Source organism: Dermochelys coriacea, chromosome 10 (assembly GCF_009764565.3).
Source record: "Dermochelys coriacea isolate rDerCor1 chromosome 10, rDerCor1.pri.v4, whole genome shotgun sequence".
NCBI lineage: Eukaryota > Metazoa > Chordata > Testudines > Dermochelyidae > Dermochelys > Dermochelys coriacea.
In genome coordinates, this window is record NC_050077.1 from 22884610 (window position 1) to 22912052 (window position 27443).

General features: G+C 44.8%; 2 protein-coding genes across 9 annotated transcripts in view; one reads left to right on the forward strand and one right to left on the reverse strand.

The window, feature by feature from the left end:
- Positions 1–1460, forward strand: part of TXNDC11 (thioredoxin domain containing 11) — a 104461-nt gene extending 103001 nt beyond the window's left edge. For 2 of the 3 annotated variants that reach the window (XM_038418453.2, XM_043493675.1), the window contains one exon: positions 361–1460. In XM_038418453.2, coding sequence (XP_038274381.1) covers positions 361–1006 — 646 coding nt within the window. In that variant the 3' untranslated portion in view covers positions 1007–1460. The remainder of the gene's footprint in view (positions 1–360) is intronic. The other variant, XR_006274690.1, reaches the window with a different exon arrangement.
- SNN (stannin) lies at positions 1052–26913 on the reverse strand. Of its 6 annotated transcripts, XM_043493678.1 has the most exons (5): positions 26699–26911; positions 25563–25692; positions 13955–14023; positions 2166–4301; positions 1052–1926 (listed from the first exon to the last, which is right to left on the reverse strand). In XM_043493678.1, exon 4 carries the CDS (start codon positions 4206–4208, stop codon positions 3945–3947), a length of 264 nt encoding a protein of 87 aa, XP_043349613.1. In that variant the 5' UTR covers positions 4209–4301; positions 13955–14023; positions 25563–25692; positions 26699–26911; the 3' UTR covers positions 1052–1926; positions 2166–3944. The 6 variants fall into 6 exon arrangements, with proteins under 6 accessions (XP_043349613.1, XP_043349614.1, XP_043349615.1 ...); XM_043493679.1 differs by lacking the exon at positions 25563–25692; XM_043493680.1 differs by lacking the exon at positions 25563–25692 and having other exon boundaries at positions 26763–26903.
- Positions 26914–27443: the final 530 nt, after the last annotated feature.

Sequence of the window (27443 nt, forward strand, 5' to 3'; positions counted from 1 at the left end):
TGGGAAAACACAAGCTGCATCTAAAACTAGTATTGCATTGCAAAAAAATTTGATTACCTCTCTGAAATCAGGAAGGAAACTTAATGAGGTTTATCTAATGGATAGCAGGTTGTATTCTAATGTGGAGTATTAATTTTGGAAGCATGAAAATAATTTTAATTTGCCTCTCCACAATGTCGGTGTAGGTTATATTATGGAAAAAGCATAGGATTCTCTTGCTCAAAATAAAGTGTACAGCATGGTAGTTAAATAGAAGTGATATTTAATTTTGATACCAGTTTAAAATCTAAACCGAATTAGTGTTCAGATAAATAGCCAAAGACATTTTAAATGCACTAATCTACTTGTATATTTTCATAGGAAGGACAAGAGTGTGAAGTTTCCTGAAGATTTTTCAGTTACTCTTCCTAATCTGCTTAAATTCATTTTACATTACTCAAGTCTACCTTCAGCTGCACCTGACTCAGAGCCCTGCACCAAAGAATGTCCACAGAAAGCGAGTGTGTTACAGCAAGAGCACATCTCCCACTTAAGGAGAGCGATTCAGAAATTGAGATCAGAAGTCAGTGCACTACACCAGGCTCAAGATCAGCTGGAAGCCCAACTTTCTGAAGCCAGAAGAGAAGAACATAAACTACGGCAGCAGAAGCATATACTGGAAAAGCAGCACAGTGTTCTCCAGCTCCACAGTGAACAATTACAGGCACTATCTGAACAGAAGAACAGAGAATTAGAAGAAATGGCTGAGAAGCTTCAAGAATTAGCAGATGCATCAGAAAACCTCCTTACAGAGAATGCTTTACTAAAAGTCCTGCTAGCATCAATGGACGGGAAGCTAGAGAACAAAGATGAAACCAAGAAATCCATTCAGTCAGAGGAGACTCTTTCCACCCACAATACTGGCCCAGATCTAACTGCTATAGACAGATTACATGAAAGAGAAAGGCTTGATGTTTCCAATATTGATACCACAGTGACTGAGCATAAAGAAAACAGGACAGAATAATTATTTATGCTATGGGGGGGGGAATAAATCAGGAGTGACACTGTATTGGGAAGGTATTTATGCAAATTTTATTTGTTGTAAATAATATTTTCCAATTGTCTAGAAAAATCAAACCAGAATTTCTGTAATACTTCAAACAATTTACCAGATCTTGAAACCTAAATGGAGATATGGAAAACACTTTCCACTTTGATAGCCATTTTATTAATTTAAGCTAGGTTAAAAATAGTAAATTCCCAGGGACAGCAGAGTGAAGCATCTCCTACCAAAGGACCAATTTTTGCACTGGCTTCCTCCCATGTCTCCTAGAGGAAGCATTCATTTAGGAACTTTGACAATTTATATTTTTCTAAGAAACAGCTGAAGTTAGCCATCTTCACTGCATTTTTCCTTTTACAGAATTGACTGGAAATGATGAATTTGTTTATTTAGTAAACTTGAAAAGTCAAATGGTTAAAATATTCTGTCATTCCTGTTGTAGGATTTCAGCAACTCTATACCACTTTTACATGCTAAAAATTAACCTCTAATTGTCTTTGAATCGTAAGTTAGCAAACAGATTTTCATAGATGTTTCATTATGGGGAACAAAAGGCAGAATAATCTCATCCAACCTCCTTATGCATCCCGCTAGTGTTCCCTCCGCGGACCCTTCCCCCAAAAAACCCCACAAGTGGGGGAAGGAGAATAAAGTTTGGCATCCCAAACAAGCAAAATCTATTTGATTGCCCAGCGTATATGCAGTTAAGAATCCAGTGTGCATGTATAGGCCAGTGCCTCAAACCCTGGGCTGAAAAATTAAAATTGGTATCTTTGGAGCCAGTAAATATACAGTACAGCATTTGCCCCCTCCCTAGGGGGTTGTATTCCACACTGCACTTAGAGGAAGGAAGTGCTTGTCCATTAGTAGCAATGGATTTGCTTAGCCAAGCCAGAAAGAAAAGAAGTACTTGTGGCACCTTGGAGACTAACAAATTTATTTGAGCATAAGCTTTTCTGAGCTACAGCTCACTTAATCGATGAAATGAGCTGTAGCTCACAAAAGCTTATGCTCAAATAAATCTGTTAGTCTCCAAGGTGCCACAAGTACTCCTTTTCTTTTTGCGAATACAGACTAACACCGCTGCTACTCTGAAACCTGTCCTTAGCCAAGCTGTGGCCTTTGCGGTGAAAGACTTCATTTTCTAGCCTCAGTTTAATCAGTGCACACAGGAATAAGAATGCAACTGAGCAGCTTGTCCTGGAGGGAGCTAGCAATTTAGTTCTTAAGTGGACTATAATTTGCTTGCAGACAAAGTCATTAAGGCCTAGCTACCCAAGAATAAATAGTGGTGTTATTCACGATGTATAAGCCATCATTCACACCAGTGTTTAGCAAAATAACTGTTCCCCCACACACAGATGGTGGTGGTTGACCTTTTGCATCATCTACTGCTTGTGTACACACACACACACACACACACACACACTTTGCTAGGGAGTTTAACTTAAAGGAATTCCTTAGCTACATATGAACTGGTAAAAGCTGAGTAGTTAGTGGAATATGCAGGCCTAAAAGTTAGGAAATCTAGAACATTTTAGCCATGGTTGAATGACTGTTCAGAACCTATGGTACTGTTTACAGCCTATAATTTTTCACTCCCAGTACCTGTTACAGGTTTCGCTGTAGTAGAGAGAAGGGAAAGGTTAGGAAATGAGGGGCCCTTGGGTGAAGGTACTTCAGATTGCACCAAAAAAATTTTTTAAAAAACCCTACCCCCAAACAAGCTTTTCCCTTCCAACACACCCAAAATTTAGTTAGCTGTTCAAGACAGATTTCAGCCTGCCCTGTAAGTTAAGAATCCAAAAAAACCTTATCTACAAAATACATTAACTGTAGACAATTTGGTATCTAGACTAAAAAGTTTGCACAGTTGGCTGTTTAGCTTCATGTTTACATATGTCCCAACTACTAGGTACACATATAAACAGTGGTTATGGGGGAAAAAAAGAGGAATAGTTACATTAATGCCAGTTCTAGTGAAAACACCACTTCTGTATTTAACATGCTTGCTAACAGGAGGGAAAATCTGCTCTACTGCTATTTTTAACTCCACTGGAAACCTTCTGGATCATGCATGAAGTAGCCATCATTAGTTCCCAGATTGGAATCTGCTAAAATGGCAGTTTCCTTGCAGTAGCTACATGGCTAGAACAATCACAGTATTAGCTGCTAACAGCTTAATCTACCCTAAAGGAAGAGAGGTACAGTTCCTTCCTTATAACCCCATCCTTTCTGCCTCAATTACCTTAATGAGATTATATATATATACACACTTGCATTCAGGGAGAGTGTTCTGAATCAGTCCCATAAGAGGTTTAAAAAACAAAATAAAAAGAAACCATTCTGTCTTTATGGTTATGCACTCAGAACTTCGTAGCAGAAACAGGCTTTAACTGCAGATTTGGTTTTGAAGGTCTGGCATCCGATCTGTAATCATGTGGCTCAGATGTCCAAATGTGTGTTACTAAGAATAACTTCATACCACTTCCATATGCTGGATAACAAAAAGCCAGAACTCTTGGCAGCCTATTTACAGTTCACAGTTTTAAGTAGTTCACATTACAGTAGTAGTTCCATCAAAATAGGCTCAGCTAAACATTCAAGTAACAGAAATGCTATTAGTCTTTTCATGCCAGCATATCCCTGCATGTCCATTGCCAGCAATGGACTTTATACCAGAGAAGTCACCTCTTAGCACTAAGGAGTTAAAATACAGGATTGATGGATAGTATAGTTTCTCAGTGCATGCAGTGGCAAACCAACAAAACCATAACTTTGAAGTCTTATCTCAAGGTGTTTTGAGAGCAGTATGTACGTCCAATTTCTTTACAGTATCAGTTCTGCTGATTACCGACATCTTAAGTGTAGTCCAGATACACATCTGTGCTGCTCAAAGTTAGCTATGAATTTCAGTGCCATTAGGAGTCAGCTTTGCTTTTCTCTCGACACAAGGTCCTTTAGCAGAATACTGCACCAAAAGGAAAGGCTCTTTGGTTTCTCCTTCTCCCACAATGCTCTCTTCATCTTCAGACTGGCTGATCCTTTGCAGACGCAGGTAACACCAGCAGCCCAGTATCAAGGCACCAAGAGCAGCAATAGCAATCAGAATGACTATTACAGTCACCACTCCAGTGGTGGGGCTGTGATCCATAATAGACATGGTCAGTATTTCAGGTCAATTCTCCGATCTTAAAGGTGGTTCTTCAGTCCTTGCTATCAGTTTTGATATGTCTGAAGCGGCATCTTGGAACTCCTGAAATATAGAAATAAGACATGTAATGCAATTGTACAGGGATATTAGTTTTGCCTTATTCAGTAGCTTTAGTGTTAAGTAGCCAGTGCTACAGATTCTGGCAACCCACCCTCTTGCTGATCTGTACATAAGTTTGCCATTTTTTGGTTTTGCTCATTTGTTTGCTTGGGAAAAAAAAATCAGCCCTCTTTCTTACAAAGCCTTTCAATTTGCATGGTCATACATTAGAAGTGTTAAAACTTTTTACTCAACATCATTTTGCCTTCGCTTAAACTCGTAGGTTATATAGATACATTTCCTACTGGACCAAGTCATGAATGACTCAGAAGAAAGTGATCCTGAATGCTTATGGATCAATTAGTCAGTGTCTGGTACAGATCACTAAGTCACAAGAATGAACAGGAGGATGACTGCCTCCTTATGTACCTTTCTACAATAAGAATGGAAAAAAGACTGATCATAGATGACATCAATGTGACTGACATTCATACTTCCAGTACTGAAACATCCTTGGAATTTCTAAACAGAATTTCTGAACTCAAAGGGTTGCAGCCAATATGGGGGGGAATTCTATATTACACCTTGTCGGAACAGAGAGGAACTGATCACACAACTAAAAATTAATGGTCATTTCCTGTACTTCTACACTACATTTAAAAAAAAACCCCACACACTCTGGATGGAGTCTCAGAGCCCAGAGTCCACTGACTGCTTTACAGGGCTTGGGCTGCAGGGCTAAGAAGAGTAGTGCAGACATTAGAGCTCATGCTGGAGGCAGGGTTCTAAGACTCTCCTTCACATGGGTTTCAGAGCCCAGGCTCCAGTCAGCACCCAAAACATCTGCACTGCAATTCGGAGCCCTGTGCCATATATAGCCAAATAATGAAAAAGCACAAGTCACTGATTCAGATCTATCTAGATTGCTTACACCAAGTCTACCCAGCACACACGATGCATTTTAATATGGCTACATGTAAATGTGCCCATCTGGGAGAATGTAGGCTATATTTACAGGATGGGGGACTCTATCTTGCGATGCAGTGCCTCTGAAAAAGATTTGGGCGTTGTGGATAACTAGCTGAATGTGAGCTCCCACTGTGATGCTGTAGCCAAAAGATCTAAAGCAATAATAGGATGTATAAACACGGGAATCTTAAGTAGGAGTAATGAGGTTATTTTACAAATATGACAGCTGCTGGAATATTGTGTCCAGTTCTGCTGTCCACAATTCAAGAAGAATGTGGATAAATTGGAGAGGGTTTAGAGAAGAGCCACAAGAATGATTAAGGGTTAGAAAACATGTCTTGTAGTGAGACTCAAGGTGCTCAATCTATTTAGCTAAACAGAGAGATGGTTAAGGGGTGATTTGATTACAGTCTTAAATGCCTGTATGAGGGACAAATATTTAATAATGAGCTCTTCAATCTAACAGAGAAACCTATACAACATGATTAGGATCCTACCAAGTTCACAGCCGTGAAAAACGTGTCACAGACCCTGAAATCTGGTCTTGTGTGCTTTTACTCTATACTAGACAGATTTCACAGGAGAAACTAGCATTTCTCAAATTTGGGGTCTTGAACCAAAAGAGTCGCAGGGGGGTCACAGTATTGCCACCCTTACTTCTGTGCTGCCTTCAGAGCTGGGTGGCCAGAGAGTGGTGGCTGTTGGCCGGGCGCCCAGCTTTGAAGGCAACACCGCACCAGCAGCAGCAGCAGCATAGAAGTAAGGGTGATAGTACCATACCATGCCACCTTTACTTCTGCGCTGCTGCCTTCGGAGCTGGGCTGCCAGAGAGTGGCGGCTGCGGACTGAGGGTCCAGCTCTGCAAGCAAGAGTGCAGAAATAAGGGTGGCATGGCATGGTATTTCACCATTACTTCTGTGCTGCTGCTGGCGGTGGCTCTGCCTTCAGAGCTGGGCTCCTGGCCAGCAGCCGCTGTTCTCCAGCTGCTCAATTCTGAAGGCAGCACCGCTGCCAGCACCTGTACAGAAGTTAGGGTAGCATACTGCAATCCCCACTACGATAACCTTGTGATACCCCACCCAAACTCCTTTTTGCATCAGGACCCCTACAATTACAACACTCTGAAATTTCAGATTTAAATAGCTGAAATCATGAATTTTACCATTTTAAAAATCCTATGACCGTGAAATTGGTAGGGTCCTAAATACGATCCAATGGCTGGAGGTTGAAGCTAGATATTCAGATGGGAAATTTGGTGAAGTTTTTAAATGGTGAGTGATTCGCCATTGGAACAATTTACCATGGGTTGTGGTGGCTTCTCTTATCACTGGCCATTTTTAAAATCAAGCTTGGATGCATTTCTAAAAGATCTTCTCTTGGAATTATTTGGGGGGGGGGGGGGGAGTTCTGTGACCTGTGCTATATAGGTGGTCAGCATGGATGATCACAATGATCCCTATTGGCCTTGTACTATAAGTGTTTGTTACAGTGAGTTCCTGAATGGATTTTATCTGACCTGAAGAGATGATAGCCAACACGCATTCTCCAATCAGACACTCAAGCCCAGTCATCTCTAGAGCCTACCCATGGCAGTAAGTAGTTCTAGTTAGGGAAGGGAACATTACAATTTATATTTAATCAAACAACTTTAGTGGTTGCAGAGCTTTGCCTTAGTTCAAGTCAAAGCCCATTCTGCCAGATGGCTAACAATCATGCCAGAGCCATCCCCAGATCAGGGGAAATTCTTTCCTATACTACGAATGGAAGCCTATACATTCTAGTATTATGGGGTTTATAAGATACAGTATATACAGTATTCACATGCCAACTTCAATCATGTAAGCTCTCAGCAGTTTCATAATCAGGTGCTGATTTCATAGTCTCATTAAAACATTTAAGTGCAAGTACAGATATACTTTTCAAAAACAGTTTAAGATGAAACCCTTTGCAAGTAGAACCAAAATTGCACTTTGAAGCCCGGAACAGAGAAACAGTGATGATATCAGTACAACCCATGCCCCACCTACTAATGCAAAGCTGGGGGGAGGGGAAGAAGGGTGGAAGATGTAGGTTATGTTAATGTGTTTCTCTAAGACAAATCAGGAAGATAGTGGCTGTTTAGTAAATTAAGCATGAAACACTGAGTTCTAATAATAATAGCAGCTCTTAGTGGAGGTCACAATTAACCTGTAAATAGGGAAGGATTAGACTGCAGTGCTTTCCACCACCCCTCCCATTTTTAGAAAGGGCTGGAAAACAAAGATCATGCGACCCTAATTGTGGTACAGAAACTAATCATAGCATAGAAAATAATCTAGATTTTAATGTGTACAGCCATGATTAGCAATATTCTTGGAACACCAATGACGAACTCCCACCAGCTAACACGAATATTAAAAGCTGGAAGATACTGTAAAATTTGTGAGCATTTGAAAGAAGTTTTGTCAAGTCAGAAAAGTAATGGCTGCTGTAACAGTAGTTGGCAGAAAGCCAGCAAGTGTGACACTGGTGCATGATAGCATCACTGGCCATCTACAGCTTGGTTACGTGAGAAGGAGGATGATACTGCTCTCCAGCTGCTAAATAAGTTGTCCTACTTGTCAAGTTACTTCATTCCTTCCATCCACTGTGTTCCACTGAAGTACCCAGGGCTGTCCTTACCCATACGCAAAGCACACAGCTCTATAGGGCACCAGGAAATTTGGGGCACCAAATGTCAGTAATAAATGACAGCTGCGTGCTGCTCCAGCCCCTGCTCTTTTCCAGGCCCCCACCCCTACTCCCCTGAAGATTGCAGCCAGGCCTGACTATGCACTCACCATGTGGTAAATGGAGTGACCTGGCTCCAGCCTGCTCTGCTCCCCTCCCCGGGCTCTCAGCCATGCCATGCCACCAGCAAGTGCTGGGGGACGGTTCCCCCCCACCCTCCAAGCCTGGGAACCAGGGGAGCAGAGCAGTCTGGGGCCCCAGGCCTCTGCATTGGGGAAGCGTGGGGGGGCTGGTTCCAGGCCTCCGCAGGGGGGCTGTGTGGGGCCCCAGGCCTCTGTGGGAGTGGGGGGGGCTGGCCACTTCCTGCAGGAAGTGGAGTGACCCGGCCCCAGCCTACTCCGCTCCCCTGGCTCCTAGACTTGGGGGAGGGGGGAACTGCCCCCCAGCACTCGCCGGCAGCGCAGCTGGGAGTCGCGGGAGCAGAGCAGGCTGGGGCCAGGTCACTCCACTTCCAGCAGGAAGTGACCATCCCCCATGAAGGCCTGGGGCCAGCCCCCACGTGGAGGCCTGGGGGCTGCATAGGGCACCAAAATAGCTAGGGATGGCCCTGGCAGTACCATCAGAAGATTAATGTTCATCTCTGCCACAACTGGTAAAGTCAGGAAGTCTACACAGGGGAGTAACTCCTGGCTTCTACTCCACTAGTTGAGCTTTGAGAGGAGAGCCTGACTTGTCACCATTTAGTAAAGTTACTATGGTCAGGCAACAGCTGCCGTTGTTTGCTTTGTGAACTTGTTCAATGCAGTGGATTAAAACAAAAACAAACAAACCACCCGCTGTGACCCATGAACCTAATTAACTACAACAAAATACAACTGCTTTGACCACACAGTCATTTATTACTGACATTCAACACCTGTTAGCTTTAGTTGTGACAACAAATGCAGTTTTACTTGTATTTTTAGGAAAAGACAGCTGCCAATGCTGGCTTTGAGCAAAGTGAGACTTTCCTCCTGGTTATTCTGGCAGGAACGGAAGAGGGGGGAGAGAAGCTTGAAGTAATGACCATTACTCTAGAAGAGCAAAATTTAAAAAAAAAAAAAAGTTAAAAGAAGCTGAAAATGAAACTGAAAAGGCAGCAGTGTGCAAAAAAAGGAGGGGAGGGATGAAAGGTGGGCTACGGGTTTTTTGGGTATTAGTCAAACCTACCCAGACTAATCAGCAGTAGCAAGCAGAAAAAACCCTTATCCTGCCTTAAGTCAGGACTCCTTATTTAAGAGGATGCTCTTTCACTAAAATCTTTAAAGAACGTTTCCACTCATTTTACTGTGCTGTACCGTAGGTCTATTGCCCCAGCTGATGGTTAATATTTCTTTAGACTTTTCACCCTCTGCTGCTGTCAGAGCAGGAAAAAGCCTCCAGGACTCATGAGCCGAGAGGCAAGGCTGAGGCCCGCTAGGTTCATGAGTCTGCGCCTCAGCGGGAAGCAAGTCTCCTAGCCTGGGGCAGACAGATGAACGCTCACTCTACTCAAACTACAGGACTCGGAAATGGGTTGACGCCTGTGCTGCTACTGCAGGAAGCTACTAGCGTTGGGCTCAGCAATGAACTGCAAGCTGCAGTGGATGGCAGGGAAAGTGAGAAGCTAATTTTTGCACCGTCACTGGAAAGCATCAAGGGCTGAGATGGTCAGGAAAACAAGTCTCTCCTCTCCACCGGAGAAAGCTAGTGACTAGCGCTGGAGTAGGGCTGCCTGCTCTAAGCTTGCTGTCTGTGGAAAAGGTCGGTCTCTCTCTCTCACCCCCCCCCCCCCGTCTCTCTCTCTCCTGAGAGAAGGTTTCTCTACCTACAAATGTCACCTCCCTCCCCCTTCATTCTCTCCCATCTCACCTAAAACAGGACCTTTGCCACGTAAACCCAAAGACTGAGTTGGTTAAAAGTCAGAACCCATCATGTTGCTCATAGGCATGTCAGGAGGAGTCATTTCCCTGAGTCCATCCACTAGTCACCCTTTAGACAAGCATGGACACACACACCCAGGACAGCCACTGTTCACTATCTTGTTACTTGTGCAGCTGTACTCAGGAAAAAAAAGCCATTAAATATACAAGTGACGTTGGGCTCCATGTCTCAATTCCCACATCAAATGTACTTTATTTACAAATAAAAACAGCTTGTTTTTAAGTACTAGCCCTGCAAATTAGATCTGGGGTTAAAGCCAAAATGGGTTCTTTTCTGAAGCACAGTCACCAATAGTACAAGTTCTTCAGGCCTAATTCTGCTCTCAGGCACTCCTGTGCAACCCAACAGCCTTCAGTTACATTTTGTACAAACCCAGCATATTTACTAAGTGCCAGTTGCAAGTCCAGAGTTCAGCTAATGATACACAAAAAGAAAGAGCAGAGTCAGAGTAGCCATTTTCTGTTTTTACACAATGTAAAATAATGACATCTGCAATTTCCCTTCTGATAACTATGATCTATCTTTCTGATAGTCTTATAGTGAAGATTGTAATATCTAAACCAGTTTTTAGGTAAGGTGATTGGAAGGGGCCTACATGTCAGATCAAATTCATTAACTGACTGTTAAAACTGTACATCTACCCAGAGCACCAGATGGCTGTATTTTTTTTAACTAAACTGCAATTAAGACTAAATAGCCTGATCCTACAAGCTGACCCACTCAGGACAACACTTGCATCCATATAGATCAGCTTCTAGGACTGTGGCCTAAGCTTCTATTTGTGATAATGCTCCCGTTTAAAATGGATATTGTTCTTCCTTTTTGTCTAGGGAAGGAGACATTTCTGTAAAGATTCAAAGCAGGGGACGGGTGGTCTCTTGCCATCCCATTCCTCAGGGGAACCTGAATGTATAGGTGGACTGAGAACTCTATTTCTCACCTCTCCAAGGGTGCAAGAGTTTCTTTCTCCAATGACAGGTTTCAGAGTAGCAGCCGTGTTAGTCTGTATTCGCAAAAAGAAAAGGAGGACTTGTGGCACCTTAGAGACTAACAAATTTATTAGAGCATAACCTTTCGTGAGCTACAGCTCACTTCATCGGATGCATTTGGTGGAAAAAGCAGAGGAGAGATTTATATACACACACACACACACACAGAACATGAAACAATGGGTTTATCATACACACTGTAAGGAGAGTGATCACTTAAGATAAGCCATCACCAGCAGCAGGGGGGGGAAAGGAGGAAAACCTTTCATGGTGACAAGCAAGGTAGGCTAATTCCAGCAGTTAACAAGAATATCAGAGGAACAGTGGGGGGTGGGGTGGGAGGGAGAAATACCATGGGGAAATAGTTTTACTTTGTGTAATGACTCATCCATTCCCAGTCTCTATTCAAGCCTAAGTTAATTGTATCCAGTTTGCAAATTAATTCCAATTCGGCAGTCTCTCGTTGGAGTCTGTTTTTGAAGCTTTTTTGTTGAAGGATAGCCACTCTTAGGTCTGTGATCGAGTGACCAGAGAGACTGAAGTGTTCTCCAACTGGTTTTTGAATGTTATAATTCTTGACGTCTGATTTGTGTCCATTCATTCTTTTACGTAGAGACTGTCCAGTTTGGCCAATGTACATGGCAGAGGGGCATTGCTGGCACATGATGGCATATATCACATTGGTAGATGCGCAGGTGAACGAGCCTCTGATAGTGTGGCTGATGTGATTAGGCCCTATGATGGTATCCCCTGAATAGATATGTGGACAGAGTTGGCAACGGGCTTTGTTGCAAGGATAGGTTCCTGGGTTAGTGGTTCTGTTGTGTGGTGTGTGGTTGCTGGTGAGTATTTGCTTCAGATTGGGGGGCTGTCTGTAAGCAAGGACTGGTCTGTCTCCCAAGATCTGTGAGAGTGATGGGTCGTCCTTCAGGATAGGTTGTAGATCCTTGATGATGCGTTGGAGAGGTTAGCCACTATGGATGTAGAAGCCCTCTACACCAACATTCCACACAAAGATGGGCTACAAGCCGTCAGGAACAGTATCCCCGATACTGTCACGGCTAACCTGGTGGCTGAACTTTGACTTTGTCCTGACCCATAACTATTTCACATTTGGTGACAATGTATACCTTCAAATCAGCAGCACTGCGATGGGTACCCGCATGGCCCCACAGTATGCCAACATTTTTATGGCTGACTTAGAACAACGCTTCCTCAGCTCTCGTCCCCTAATGCCCCTACTCTGTTTGCGCTACATTGATGACATCTTCATCATCTGGACCCATGGAAAAGAAGCTCTTGAGGAATTCCACCATGATTTCAACAATTTCCATCCCACCATCAACCTCAGCCTGGACCAGTCCACACAAGAGATCCACCTCCTAGACACTACGGTGCTAATAAGCGATGGTCACAGAAACACCACCCTATATCGGAAACCTACTGACCACTATTCCTACCTATATGCCTCTAGCTTTCATCCAGATCATACCACTCGATCCATTGTGTACAGCCAAGCGCTACAATATAACCGCATTTGCTCCAACCCCTCAGACAGAGACAAACACCTACAAGATCTCTATCATGCATTCCTACAACTACAATACCCACCTGTTGAAGTGAAGAAACAGATTGACAGAGCCAGAAGAGTACCCAGAAGTCACCTACTACAGGACAGGCCCAACAAAGAAAACAACAGAACGCCACTAGCCATCACCTTCAGCCCCCAACTAAAACCTCTCCAACGCATCATCAAGGATCTACAACCTATCCTGAAGGACGACCCATCACTCTCACAGATCTTGGGAGACAGACCAGTCCTTGCTTACAGACAGCCCCCCAATCTGAAGCAAATACTCACCAGCAACCACACACCACACAACAGAACCACTAACCCAGGAACCTATCCTTGCAACAAAGCCCGTTGCCAACTCTGTCCACATATCTATTCAGGGGATACCATCATAGGGCCTAATCACATCAGCCACACTATCAGAGGCTCGTTCACCTGCGCATCTACCAATGTGATATATGCCATCATGTGCCAGCAATGCCCCTCTGCCATGTACATTGGCCAAACTGGACAGTCTCTACGTAAAAGAATGAATGGACACAAATCAGACGTCAAGAATTATAACATTCAAAAACCAGTTGGAGAACACTTCAGTCTCTCTGGTCACTCGATCACAGACCTAAGAGTGGCTATCCTTCAACAAAAAAGCTTCAAAAACAGACTCCAACGAGAGACTGCCGAATTGGAATTAATTTGCAAACTGGATACAATTAACTTAGGCTTGAATAGAGACTGGGAATGGATGAGTCATTACACAAAGTAAAACTATTTCCCCATGGTATTTCTCCCTCCCACCCCACCCCCCACTGTTCCTCTGATATTCTTGTTAACTGCTGGAAATAGCCTACCTTGCTTGTCACCATGAAAGGTTTTCCTCCTTTCCCCCCCCTGCTGCTGGTGATGGCTTATCTTAAGTGATCACTCTCCTTACAGTGTGTATGATAAACCCATTGTTTCATGTTCTCTCTCTGTGTGTGTGTGTATATACATCTCTCCTCTGCTTTTTCCACCAAATGCATCCGATGAAGTGAGCTGTAGCTCACGAAAGCTTATGCTCTAATAAATTTGTTAGTCTCTAAGATGCCACGGGTACTCCTTTTCTTTTCTCCAATGACTAGCTGTTTCATGTGGTGTGTGCACATGGGCTATGGATGAGACGTGAAAAAGAAAAAAATAGTATCTCTTTCTAAAAACAAAATCAGAAAACCTCTACAGTGCTCTTAATTCTTCCCAGAAAATAATTTCTTTACCCTTTTATAAGAGGTTACTTGAATGGTACAGCTCAAGTAAAGTTGGAAGGAAAGGTTAGCATCTTCCATTAGAAGATTCTTTCCCCCTGCTTCCCCATTTTTCTTATATACACAGGGACCAGGTATAACCACCCTGAGAGGGACTTAAGATGGCAGCTATTTTCTAGCTACTAGTGGACATCAGAAAGAACCTTGTCAACCCACCTGTGTCTAATCATGAGTGTCAGCTGCAGCAATTCCCACTCAGCATGGTGGTTCTGAAATACATAAAACCTTGTGGCAGATGCCAAGTTAGGGGAGAATGAGGACAGTTAAGGAAGACTGACAGTAGGCTATGAAGAGACTATAACACTTACAGGTAACTGAGAAACTTTACACTTTTTTGGTTTAGATTTTCTTCCTCTTTTACTGATAAACTTTTTTACTAAGGGAGTTAATCCAGCAGCTTTACCCTGTGAGACAGATGCAAAAATATATCCTGTAATAATGGGCAGCAAAAACAGGTTCTTAAAATGGAACCCATCTCCCTGGTAGAAGTGATAGTTAAGTCTAGCTGTTCTTAGTCTTTTTCTTTGTCAAAATACAACCTAGCTCTCCTCCTTGTCTGAATGATCATGTCTCCAAAAACCTTTTTGAGGAAACTGTTCTGCTGTACGTGTTCTATGTACTTGGATAAAATAGTGCATGTGTGAGTATGGTCAGAAGACTGACTGACTGTAGCATGAGGGGTATTATTGAAACAGAGCATTCCTCAGGTCAATGCTGATGTTTATATATTTTAAGATAAAACAGTAATCCTTTAAACAGGTTAGAATAACCTCTTAGTGTATCTAAGGCAAACTACTAACAGAGCCAAAATGGGCAGAGTGCATAGGTGAACAGCAGAAGTCACATCTGAGGCAGGCTACATGTGAATAAACTGTTAGCTTATTTCCATAAATTATTTCTGACAATGTATACAGCAAGGAAGCATAGTCCAGCTGTTTTGGCAACCATCATGGAAGCAGGGTTTTTTTGTTTGTTTTAATAAAGTCCACAAGAGCCTAGGTTTGTTACTGGTAACTAAAGGAATTCTATTCTATTTAGAGAATGCTAGCTGGATAATGTAGACTATGGTATATGCTGAAGTCTCATGGTCCCTAATATCTCATTACAGGATATGGGTAGCTTTCATTGAGATCCAAGGATGTTACTTGTCTTTTTGTGGTGGTAGGATTAGGCTCTTGCAATTTAAGGAGGTATGGAAGGTTTTGGTTTTTTTTGAGGCATATACTTGGTTTCTTAACTCAAGAATTCAAGTCTTGTCTATCCTGGAAGTCTCTCTATAGAAACAGTTAAAACACAAGGTCCCGGGGAGGAGGGTGGCTATTCAGATTTCTTCTATAGGATGAAGAAACAAACTTGTATTTGGGGTCCTTAAAGAGCACCAATGCATCAACAGACAAGCCAGGCTTGTGCCCCTTGGCTGTTCACTCAAAGCTTTACAGCAAACTGACTGGTGCTGTGAGACTTTTGCCTCAGATATGACAGCTTAACTTTTCTGCAAGGAGTGAGTCATGCCAATAATCAACAACCAAGCTAAGAAAAAGGCTTAGGGGCCTACCAAGAGTCATTTGAGGTATATCTTCTAGTAGTGTAGTCTACTGGAATTGTACTAAGCTTCCTCATGGTTTCTTAAGTATCCCAAATATCAAGTCACAATACGACTTTAAATATAATGGAAAAAATAACTGGCAGTAGCATGGTGTTTGTGAAACTTAATCTGGGATAGTGTGTGATCCTGATGTGAAGGTGTCACAGAGCGACTGGACCCTATAAGGGCCATAGAGCCAGCCACACCTTTGCCATAATTAATTAGCTGTTTCTCAGCCTGAGGGGGTAGGCTAGCTTCATGGTGACCTGGGCCTTATAAAATGACACCATCTTGAGGGTTGTAACTGGAGTGAATGGGGAGGGGCTGAGCCAGGGTCTGCAGGAGGCTTAGTACCCCTCAGGAGTCAGCCTGGGAGCCCAGTGCTTTATATACAGGGGCAGAGAACACAGCCCAGAAGGGGCTCAGAACAGTACTCCACAGAACCCAGCCTGGACACTGAATGCTCCATCCCAGAACCATAAAGACTCCTCAAAGGAAGCCCAAAGAGGTACTGGGAACAGGGCCAAGAGGGCAAGCTGAAAGCAGAGGAACCTTTTTGGCTTAAGGTTTTTAGTTGGATTTTGCCACGTCAGAATGCGTTAAGTTTATCACTTGGCCAGAAGGCTTAAGCCACATCTCCAGTGGTATGTGGAAAGCTGAGGTGGTCAACCTCAGAGTGCCAGGGCATCAGAGGGCACTGCAGGGTGGCATGACAGGTCAGATAGCTGGCTGCTTAATGCCATCAGCAAGCTATGAGTTCTGAATACTAGATTGAATTTTATTTGTTTGGAGGCAGAATAGATTTCCCATTTGGTTAATAAGTGCACATGGACCTATGGCACAAGGTTCCCTTATACTCTTAGTAAGAAGTAAAGTCATGAGTTTAGGGATCTGAACCTGGGCCTAAGAAGTGTTGCAGGATTGAGTGGGGCCTTAGGACAAGTTGGGTGCAGGGGTCTGCCCACACACACTCCGAGGTCCATTGCAGAAGTGGGATCTGAAAGGGCAGCACCTGTGCTTAAATGATTGCTTTTAGGAAAGAATACCTCAACATTTCTGCAGTATTCAGAGTTGGCTCTAGAATAAGAAATCTGTTTCTTGGGTCTCTTGTAGCATGGAAAACAACTTCAAGTTGCCCTGCATATTATCAGTGGCCAAAGCTAAGTATCTAACTTTTAAGAGGCAGTGCTTAACAAGTTATAAGCTACAGATGGACTGTAGAACAGCTTGCAGTCAAAGTGGTACCTCATCATTGCCTTGAAGAGGGTATTGTTAATGTTGTAGATCAGTGGTTCTCAAATTTTTGTACTGGTGACCCCTTTCACATAGCAAACCTCTGAGTCCGACCCCCTCCTATAAGTTAAAAACACTTTTTAAAATATATTTAGCATTATAAATGCTGAAGGCAAAGTGGGTTTTGGCAAATTCATCCCTTCCCAAATAGGTTGTGGGACTCTGGGACAGGGGCAGGGTCTTCCAACGTGTTTGTACAGCACTTAATCCACATCTGACTCAGGCTTTGGGTGCTAGTGCAATAAGAATAAAATGGAGCCTAGAGTACAAAGCAGAGGCAGAAAAGTGCAACTAACAACTGTATTTGGAATGACTTTGCTATGGGAAGCCATGCTCCTGGATCACAAGAGAACTTATGGGGACTGGCCTATCGAGTGTCAAACTTTTTTTTTATTTTAAAAACTACACCCCTGAGAAAGTCCAACACCTTCCTGACATGGACTAGTTAAGCCACAGCCCCTGCAACTATTCTCATCATTTAGCATTTTTAAAGTTTTCATGGTACAATACTACAGCTCAACTAGGGTTCTTTAAGCTTTTGCATAAAGCCCAAGGTGAGTAAATTGAAGCCAGAAAGTCAAAACTGGGTGGTTTTCAGAATGCACTGAAGACCACTATTTTAAGCTTTTAAAAATAACCTATAGTCTAAGCCCTTTCACACACAGCCTATGACTTTCAGAAGCACTGCACGCAGGCCAGGAACACATCGGGCTCAAATCTCTTCAGCAAAGCCTCACGTTAGTAGGTCTCTAGCTTGTGCAACAGTATGACCGCATCCTGTTCTGGAAAAGGGGACTGAACCATGTTAACACTACACCACATACTAAGGTCCAAATCCTGCTCACTTTAACCACATGAATCAAGCAGACAACCAGAAAACAGCAAGATTTGGCACCACACCACTGGACACTTAAGACTTGGCATTTTGGCAAGTTGTCACTATTTTATCTTTTTGATTTAAATGAACTGATATTTAAGGCAGACTGTCATAAAAAGAATGCCAACTTTGTATGGCTTTGTCACATGCCACAACTATTATCCTAGCTTTGAATTAGTAGTTATTGCAAGAAGCACTCTAATGTATTAACTTAGATGACGAGTGCCCAGCACACTTGTATTCTGTAAATTTAAGTTAATACTAGTATGAGCTACCAACAAAGAGGTTCTAGGTCTCCTGCCAGTATCTCTGAAGGGTTCTTCCCTTTCAGATTCCACCTCTTATGTTTCTCAGCCATGCAATTCCATTCCTACTCTGCACCAGCAATCAACTGAATTAATCATCTAGCTCTCTAGAAAATGTTTTGTATGGGGCCTCTGAAGTATTGTCTTAGTGCAGGACCCATTACCTCTTTCCCAACCTTCTCCATAAGATACTAGTGAGTTGCCTTCCTTAACTAACTTCCCAAATTCCTAGTGGCTTGGGCTTTTACTTTAAGTAGCCTACAATTAGTTCCAAAGAGACTAGTTCATTCTTAGGGTTTCTTGGAATCTGGATGAAAGATGTGCTGGAACATTCAGCACACTAGTAGCAAGAAAATGCTGATTTAGCTACTTGCTTCATAAGATAAATTCTAGCAGCAGTTCCAAAGAACACTGAATTTTTTCCACAGTAGTAATCAATTGAAGGGAAGATTTAAATTCAAGTCTCAGTGCAAGGCAGAAAGATAAAAGTATGCTATCAAGTATTTGGAGTAAATAACTATCAAAACATTAACCAGTGAGACAGACTTTGGATATGCTAGATCAGAGGTGGGCAAACTATGGCTCGTGGGCCGGATCTGGTCTGTGATCCGTTTTAAGCCAGCCTCACTTCAGCCAGGGTGCTGGATTGCGGGGCACCACCCACTCTGCTGCTCCAGCCAGAGTGATGGGTCAGGGGCCACACCATGCAGCTCCCAGAAGCAGCTGCATGGCCCTGCTCCAAGGGTTGGGGGCCACTCCACATGAAGGGACATGCCACTGCTTCTAGGAGCTGCTTGAGGTAAGTGCTCATCGCAACCTGCACCCAAGCCTCTCCCCATGCCCCAACCCCTGCCCTGATCCCCCTCCTGTTCTCCAAACACCTCAATCCCAGCCTGGAGCACCCTCCTGACCCCCAACCTCATCCTCAGCCCCACCCCAGAGCCTGCACCCCAACCAGAGCCCTCACCCCCCCCACAGGCCCCAATTTAGTGAGCATTCATGGCCCACAATAAAATTTCTATTCCCTGATGTGGCCCTCAGACCAAAAAGTTTGCCCACCCTTGTGCTAGACAGGATGGATTTTTTTGTACAAAGTTGTTTTTTTTTTTTTAAATTTAAACCTCTTTCACATGGGGGGGGGGGAAGAAAGAGTGGGTTGGAAGACAGGGGAAAGAAAATGTAAAAGGAGACCAGTATGTCATCCAAGGAGAGGGAGAACACAAGGTTTACTTATTCACTCTGCAGTGTAGCTATACCCTAAAGCAGGAGGTGTGACTGCAGCTCATGTAGGCACATACTTGAGGTTCTAGCTTTGATCTAGCTAAATTAAATATCTAAGTAGATCAAAGCTAACCAGTGTATAGCATTGTGGCTGTGGCAGCAGCATGAGCTAGCCTCCTGAGTACAACTCCATCTGGGACCCTGCGTATAAATGCAAACAGCTAGCGGTTGCACAGCTAAAATGCTAAGGTTACCTGAGCATTGATCTAGCTGCAGCAAAGCTATCTAGCTCAGATATATGCCTATATCAGCTGCAGTCATAGCTCCTGACATTAGTATAGGCATTCTTAGTCATGACAAATAGACTGGGCCTTCCTTACTAGAGAAGTCAGAAGACAGTATGGGGAGGTCTGAACAATCAGTGTAAGTATTTCTATGGATTCTGTTAATCAGAGTGACCAGAATGATATTTAGATACAAGCCTGCTTTCAGGAGTAACCTGGGTTGTTGACGCACTATAGTAATAGTCACTAGTCCTAGTAGGGATGTACATAATATTTAAGACAAAGTGCACTCTTCCAGGTTATTGGAGTTTAGCTACATAATTTGTAATATTTCAAGTTAGTCCCCAATGCACCCTGGCTCAAGATGTAGCATGCTTAAGAACAGGTAATCAATTATTTTGTCAAGGTCCAAACTTCTTGGTCATGATGTAGTAAAGGTCCAGATTCCAGAGAAAATGCAAAAAATGAAGATTTCATGCTCCACTCAAAAGCATCTGGATTTGGCCCATGGTTTGCCTATTAATTACCACTGGTTAAGACACTCGACAGAACACTTAACTTTAAAACCACCAGCCACTGGCCATCTTATTCTTGAGGCAATTTCATGATCTCAAATCCAAGTCTCCATCCAAGCTGACACATGTAAGATATTCACTCACTATCAAAAAATTAAGTAGAGACTGACTAATATTTAAATTTCAAGTGGACACACACAGGCTCTTTAGTTTCCGTTCTGAACATTCTGCACCAAGTTTCTCCTTGCTATTTGCAAGTGTTAACTGTTGTGAGGTTACTGATTAACCTCCCTATTCAGAGCTGTTCCAAAAACTTCAAAAAGAAAAGGAGTACTTGTGGCACCTTAGAGACTAACATTTATTAGAGCATAAGCTTTCATGAGCTACAGCTCACAAGCTTATGCTCTAATAAATTTGTTAGTCTCTAAGGTGCCACAAGTACTCCTTTTCTTTTTGCAAATACAGACTAACACGGCTGCTACTCTGAAATCAAAGACCTCAGAAGTCCTTGCTTTATTTTTATAGTGACCAGGCAGTGTTTGAGATGCTACTAGCTATAAAAAAAAATTTTGCTAGATGTGTCAGCTTTTAGAAAAGCCAGTCTGTTAGAACACCGCAGATTCACCGAACACAGCACGTATCCCTGATTATTGTAATTAAGGGAAAGGTGTGGAGAGGCAAGCAAAAAGGAGAAACCAGTTTAACTTGATAAAGATGAATAGAAACATGTACTTAGAGACTAGGCTTCCTTGTCAAGAAAAAAAAAGATACCATACTTCTGAACATTCTGCTGTTAAACAGAATTAACTGTTAGTATTAAAGTATGCATGTATATCGGGGCTGTAAAAACTAATTTAAATCTTAAAACTACATTTTTAAATGTATAGCACTACAGTATACTTCTCACTAAAGAAAAGTGGCCAAGATTTCAATAAGTACCTATTTTTAATTGCTATACTTTCTATAGCAGAATTGTAATTGAACTTATGCCTCTTAAATATAGCTACTTTGGTATATTAACGTCTGGTTTGGCCATTAACCAAGTTAATGGAACTGAGATTAAATCCAATATTTTAAGGTAACTGCAAACTAACTACTCCAAGCTCGAGAGTGAGTTTTAGAATGGGGAGCTTTCTTTAATGGGATCAAGGAGAAGGCAAACTAAGGCCTTGGCTACACTTGTGAGTTACAGCGTAATAAAGCAGCCCCAGGCACCCTAGCTCACTCCCCAGCCACATTGGCAAAGCACCTAGAGCGGTTACAGCGCTGCTGGTACTTCACCTCAGCAAGACAAATAACACTTGTTGCATAGTGGCTGAAATGCCCAGGTGTCTGTGTGAACAAGGTGTTGCATTACTGCACTGTGATCGGCCTCCAGAAACATCCCATAAGTGGCCACTCTTCTCATTGTTGTGACATCGGGCACAGGAATACAGAAATGCCCTTTCAAAGCTCTGTTTCAGAGTAGCCTCTGAGAAAAAGCAAGCACTTACTGTTTGCTATGAGAGAGGGAGGGGTGTGTGAGTAGGAGGGTCTGAACTTACAAGACAGCATGCTGACACACAGCACCCCAAAAACCCACCCACTCTCCCCCACATACACACAACACACTCCACCCCAGCCCCATTTGCAAAGCACGTTGCAATCACATTGGGAGTTGCTGCCCATAATGCACCACTCCTAATGCCGCTGCAAGTGCTGCAAATGTGGCCATGCCAGTGTGCTGTCAGCGTGGACAGACTGCAGCACTTTCCCTACTGTGCTCTACAAAGGGTTTAACTCCCAGCGCTCTACATCTGCAAGTGTAGCCATGCCCTAAAAAGCCTACTTTGTACATTCTATTTTTCTTGGCAATCATATTTACTGCAAGTGGCCCATAGTTCATTCTAAATGCAATGTGAATTTGCAACCCCATTCAAGACTTAACACCAGTACAAGTGATGTGTAGTGAAGAAGCCAGAAAGAGACCAAGGGGAAAATACATTTGGACCTCTAATGGATCATTTGGACGCTAATATGTACTGGCATCTTCACTACCCAACCTTCATTTGCAGCATTTTACAGAAATGAAGAATTCATTTCTATCATACACCAACTATAGGCAAGTACTTATTTCTGTGCCAATACCAACCATAATTAGAGACTGTTACACTACTCTCAGTGGCCAGAATATTTACTCCAGAGGAAATTCTATGCCAAAATTTAAAACCTTGCACGCTTTTAAAATTCTGAATATTTTTTGTCAATAAAATGTGGAGGCTCCAGCATGGCAGTGGGGAGCACAGGACACTGGCTGCAAGGAGGTGGGAAACCATGCTGCACCCCTATCCCCCTGACTCACCGGTGATTACCCTGACAAGTCACACATTCCAAGAGTCAGGCCAGCCCAGCCCAGCCCAGCCCGGCCCTGCCCCTCAGCTCTAGGCACACCAAGATAGCGAGCAAAAAAACACTCTCACGCACACCCAGTCCTTGCCCCTGGACCCAGGTGTGAGGGAATCTGGGTGCAGGTGCCTCAGTGGGGGGCCCTGGTGCAGGGGGGATCTGGATGCCCAGTGGGTTCATTGGGGTTCCAGGTATGGGGGAATGGGACTGAGGGGATCCAAGTGAAGGTAACTGGGGCTCAGTAGAGCAGTTGGTGTGGGGGGGCTAAGTGGGATCCAGCTGCAGCAGGTTGGGGCTCAGTAGAGTGGGGGGGCTTGTCAGGATGGTATGGAGTGAGGCTAGTGACGATGGGGGTCTGAGTGCAAGAGGCTTAGCAGGGTATGGTCTGGGTGCAAGGGTGGGGTGCAGCTGCAAGAGGGACTGAGGGGGATGACTGATGGGTGAGCAGCTCACCCTATAGTGACCTCTTTCCCCCCCATGGTTGAGGAGCAATGGGGCAGGAAGTAGGGGTGAAGTGGGGTTCCTGTACCTGGAGGAGGTGTCTTGGGGTGGATCTTATCCAGCCCCAGCTGCTCCTTGAAGGAGAAGAGGAAGTCTTGTCCTTCCCCCTGCCCCCAGTCCAGACAGGACTAGCAGCTAAATCTGGTGCAGGGTAGGAGCCACCAACAGGGCTGGCTCTAGGTTTTTTTTGCTGCCCTAAGCAAAAAATTTGCTGCCCCAAGTTCTGAGAGTGCAACTTCCCAAGCCAAAAAAAGCCACCCCTGGAATTGTGCCGCCCCAAGCACATGCTTACTTTGCTGGTGCCTAGAGCTGGTCCTGGCCTCCAGCCAGCTCTCCGGGTGCCAGAAATGATGTGCCCACACTACTGGGGAGTGATGCATGACCACTCTTGTGGCTTCCCTGTCAGAAGTCCTTTTTCCACAGGGAAACAAATCTGTGGGGGACATGAATTCTGCTTGCACAAAGTGGTGCAGAATTCTCCCAGGAGTAAATATTGTGTTCAAACTGAAAATAATCTTCACTTGTCTGGACTTAGTTTAACTTATGAATCACTTGGACAGAGGTGCAAGTTAAATAAATTGACAGATTACCATTACATACTTTCACTCACAAACTGGGCTCATTTTGTTAGTCCTTTAATGCAGATATTCTGAAGGGCAACTTTCTCAGGAAGTAAGTTAGTTGTCTGTCCAGTTTCTCCCCCTCCCTCCAACTAAGCTTTTCACTGTCTGTTTCCTGTTGGATAATCTTCAAAAGGAAACTAGTTTAGCTGTCAAATAGCAGGTTAAAAACTTAGTTTAAAAAAGCTTAAACTTAGCATACCTGAATTGCTATTCCTACTCCACACATTTTTCATGTCTAACATATAGCATGGGAACTGCACACATATCAAGTATCTATTTTGAGTGTCTTAGACAAAGTTACAGTTGGACTATATTTTAGATTTCTATGATCAAAGGACAAAAGGTAGGCAAATGGAGGCCAGAGTGATTCTCAAGTGACCATTTTCCACATTACTAGCCTCATTTAATCCTATTTAAGATGTTACTAGATTACACACTGTTAAGGGGAATTTGCATGAGATACTAAAGGCCTGCTCCCAATGACCTCTGTAGTAAACTTTAGGGGCAGTAGGAGCCTAATTTTTAGTCAGTCAATACACAAGGCATTTATTTACACACAAATTGTTGCAGAAGACACACAATTTTGATGGATAGGGATATTTGTCTAGTGTCCATCACACCTTATTGTGGAGCTCCAATAAGAGGCATACTAAAATTACAATGACCCAGTACACTAATTGTTGAAAGCAAAAAATGCCTCTGTTCAACTTTGTCCTTTTTAATATGTACTGTTAGTCCAGCCTTGATGTATTAGGTGTGCTGAACTAATAAAAGGTGCAAATTCCAATTGCATGTTTCAGTGGAATACTGATTCTCTTACCCCCCCCACCCCCGCCAATACTCCACATCTAAGGGTATGATTATACTACAAGTGCTGCAGCAGCAGCTATACCACTGTAGTGGTGACTTACTATAGTGACAGAAGGGATCCCCACTCCCCATTGTAGTAATCCACCACCTTGAGACTAGCTAGCTCAACAGAAGAATTCTTCTGTCTAACTGCATCTACAGTGGGGGGGGGGGCACGCGGGTTGGCAGACCTAAGGATGTCACAAAGGGTGATTTTTTTCACATCCAAGCAATGTAAGTAGGTCTACCTAAGTTTTAGGGGTAGACCAGGCCCTACTTGGCACCAAGCCCTTTATTCCAGAAAAACAGCTTTGGCAAGGTGTTCCGTTGTGAACAACCCTCCCATCCCCCCCCTTTAAAAAATTTTGAAATCTCTATAGTTTTGCCAAACAAAGACTTGATATCCTCACTTACATCTATCTCCAAGTCATTTAAGAGAACACATTATTAGCTGTTTTATCTAAGAGCTCCATAGATTTCAGCAGCTGAAAATGTTTAGATTCTGTAAGCTACCAAAAATGTGCACTGACTGGTAGTAGCTGAATAACCCTGATCCACCCAGTTAGTTAAATGCAGTTTGTTGCAGCAGTTGAAGACTAGAAAAGTCACTCCTCAACTTAAGCACCACCTCTTGAATCAGTGGTTTACCTACACCAACCAAAGCCCTTCCTCCTTCCTGGCATAGGCAGTGTCTTCACTAAAGCACAACAGCGGTGCAGCAGGCATTAGTTCTCTGCCAGTGTGTTCCTTCACTATTCAGGGTTGCACTGTATTAGTCTCTAGAGATTGTGCATAAAAACATTTTGCCCTTAACTTTTCTGTCTCGTGTGTGCGTGCGCACATGCATGCACAGATATAGTTTACATAACTATGTCTGCATGCACAGAGATGGTCCTTGGTATAGAAAGGGAAAAACTTGGTTTGGCATTTTTTATTACCTGCAAGCAGGTTACAGAGGAGTCTGCAGTATGAAGTAGACTGGCAGTTATTAGCTGCATATAATTCTCCACTGACTAAGTATATTCAAATGTATATAGTTTGTCTACAGACAGGTCTGCATCTACATGGCTGCCAGGAAAGAAAATGTGCTAGGTAGTACAGCACATACTGTGCAGATAGTACTGTCAATGTAATGGTCAATAGGACTAACAGCTATGATCAAAAAAGTTAGTTTAATATCAAGACAGTCCAATGAAGTTATAACCAGAACACAAAGTTTTCCAGATTTGGAAGGTGGGTTACTCAAGAAAGTACTGTTATATACAGGTAACCTACAATGCACAGGCAAGATGATGATGCGACATGACAACTGTAGTTTTAATGCACCTTTTAAGATTTCATACTTCACACCCCGTGGTGTGGAGGAGGTGGTGAAAGAATTAGAAAGGAAAAAAAAAAATCTCCTCTGCCTCTTGAATTTTGCAGCGTTTTAAGGATGCAACCTTTCTTCTACAACCTGGAAAGCAAAGATGCTACGTTTGTCAGACAGCAATGTGCATTTGTTACAGATCACATCCACAAGGTGAGACTGGGGGGGAAGGCTCGGAGGGGGGCGGAGCTGGGGGCACATGGAGAAAAGCGTGATGTATCCAGACAGCGCACGGAGACAGATCTGTGCCAGCCCCTTTCTCTAAAAAAGGGTGTGATTCAGTCACCCCAAGTATTTGCACAACAAGAGAAGCCCGTGACCTAGGAGAGGCATCTGAATCACACGGCGGGGGTGGTTGCAAGGCGACCTGTACAGACGATGCAAAGCACTGCAGAACAGGGCATTATGCTACGTGATGTGTACTGTTACGGAGGGGTTCAAGGCAGGAACCGGCGCTGAAGCAGCAATCCCGGTTAACTCCCCGCGTCTTGCGAGTGGATGCGGGGGCTCCAGCTCCCCATCTCTCTCCTCCCCGAGGAAAGGGCGGGATGAGCTTTGCGGCTGGCAAACGCCAGACACGATCCCGAATCCGCGAGGGACGCTACAAGGCCGCCGCCGCCTCCTTCCCCCCCCCCCCCTTTTTGTTTGTAGGTTGCGCTCGGAGCGGATATCCCCGCCCCCCGGGACTGGGGGGGGATGCAGGGGAGATCCGGGCAGCTGGGCTCGCTGCAGACACAAAGAGCAGCTATAATGCAGCCGCCTGTGCGGGGCTTTCCCTACCACAACTCCCCGAGTGGCTCCCTCCCCACCCCCACTAAAGAGTCGTCGTCTCTTCTCCCCTCCACTCCCCTCCCCGCAGTCACTAGCGTGGGAGGGGGGCTGCCTTGCAGCCCGATGGAGACGGGAGTAGAAATGGCTGAACCTACTAAAAGGCTTTAGCGGGGAACACAGCGTCACCCCCCCCCCGCCCCTCAGCGCTTGGGACAAAGCGACCGGCCCCCAGAGCCGGCCCCGCGGAGAAGCAAGCCGCTTTTGCTCGCTGCACGCAGAGGAGCGACCCGCGTGGGGGCGAGCAGGCAGGCGACCCGCCTACCAGGCGCTCGGCTGCAGGCAAAGGACCGGCCCGCTCCTTCAGCCGCCGCCTTGCCAGCACTCACCCTGGCTCACGGGCGCTCCCCGCTGCACGCCGTGCCAGGCACCCGGCGCGGGCGGCTCGCTGCCCCGGTGCACACGGAGCGCGGCCGGACACGCACCATCCCGAACGAAGCCACCAGACGCGACCTGGGCAGCGACGGCTCGTTACCCGGCAGCTCCGCCTTTTATAGGGGTAGGGGCGGCGCGGGGCGGGGCGGCGGCCAATCGGCGCGCGGTGCCCGGGCCCTGGCTAGCAACAGCTGACGGGGGCGGAGTGGGGCGGGGGGCTCGCTGACAGCGGCGAATGGAAGGGATCCAACCGCCCGAGACACGCCGGGAGGGGTGGGACAGGGCGAGGGGGCGCCCCCCCCCCCCGCATCAACCGGGCCGCCCTCGATCGATCCCCGCCCCCCCGTACCAGCCCGACCCCGCCCCTCGAGCGAGACCCTCCCCGCCCCTCGAGCGAGACTCCCCCCCCGCAACAGCCCGCCCCTCGAGAGAGTCCCCCCCCACACCAGCGCGGACTGTCCCCCCGCCCCTCGAGCGAGACCCCCCCGCAACAGCCCCCCCCTCGAGAGAGTCCCCCCCCACACCAGCGCGGACTGTCCCCCCGCCCCTCGAGCGAGACCCCCCCGCTCTGCGCCAGTCCGGCCCCTCTCTCGGCCCTCGAGCGAGCCCCCCGCACCAGCTGAACCCCTTCTCCC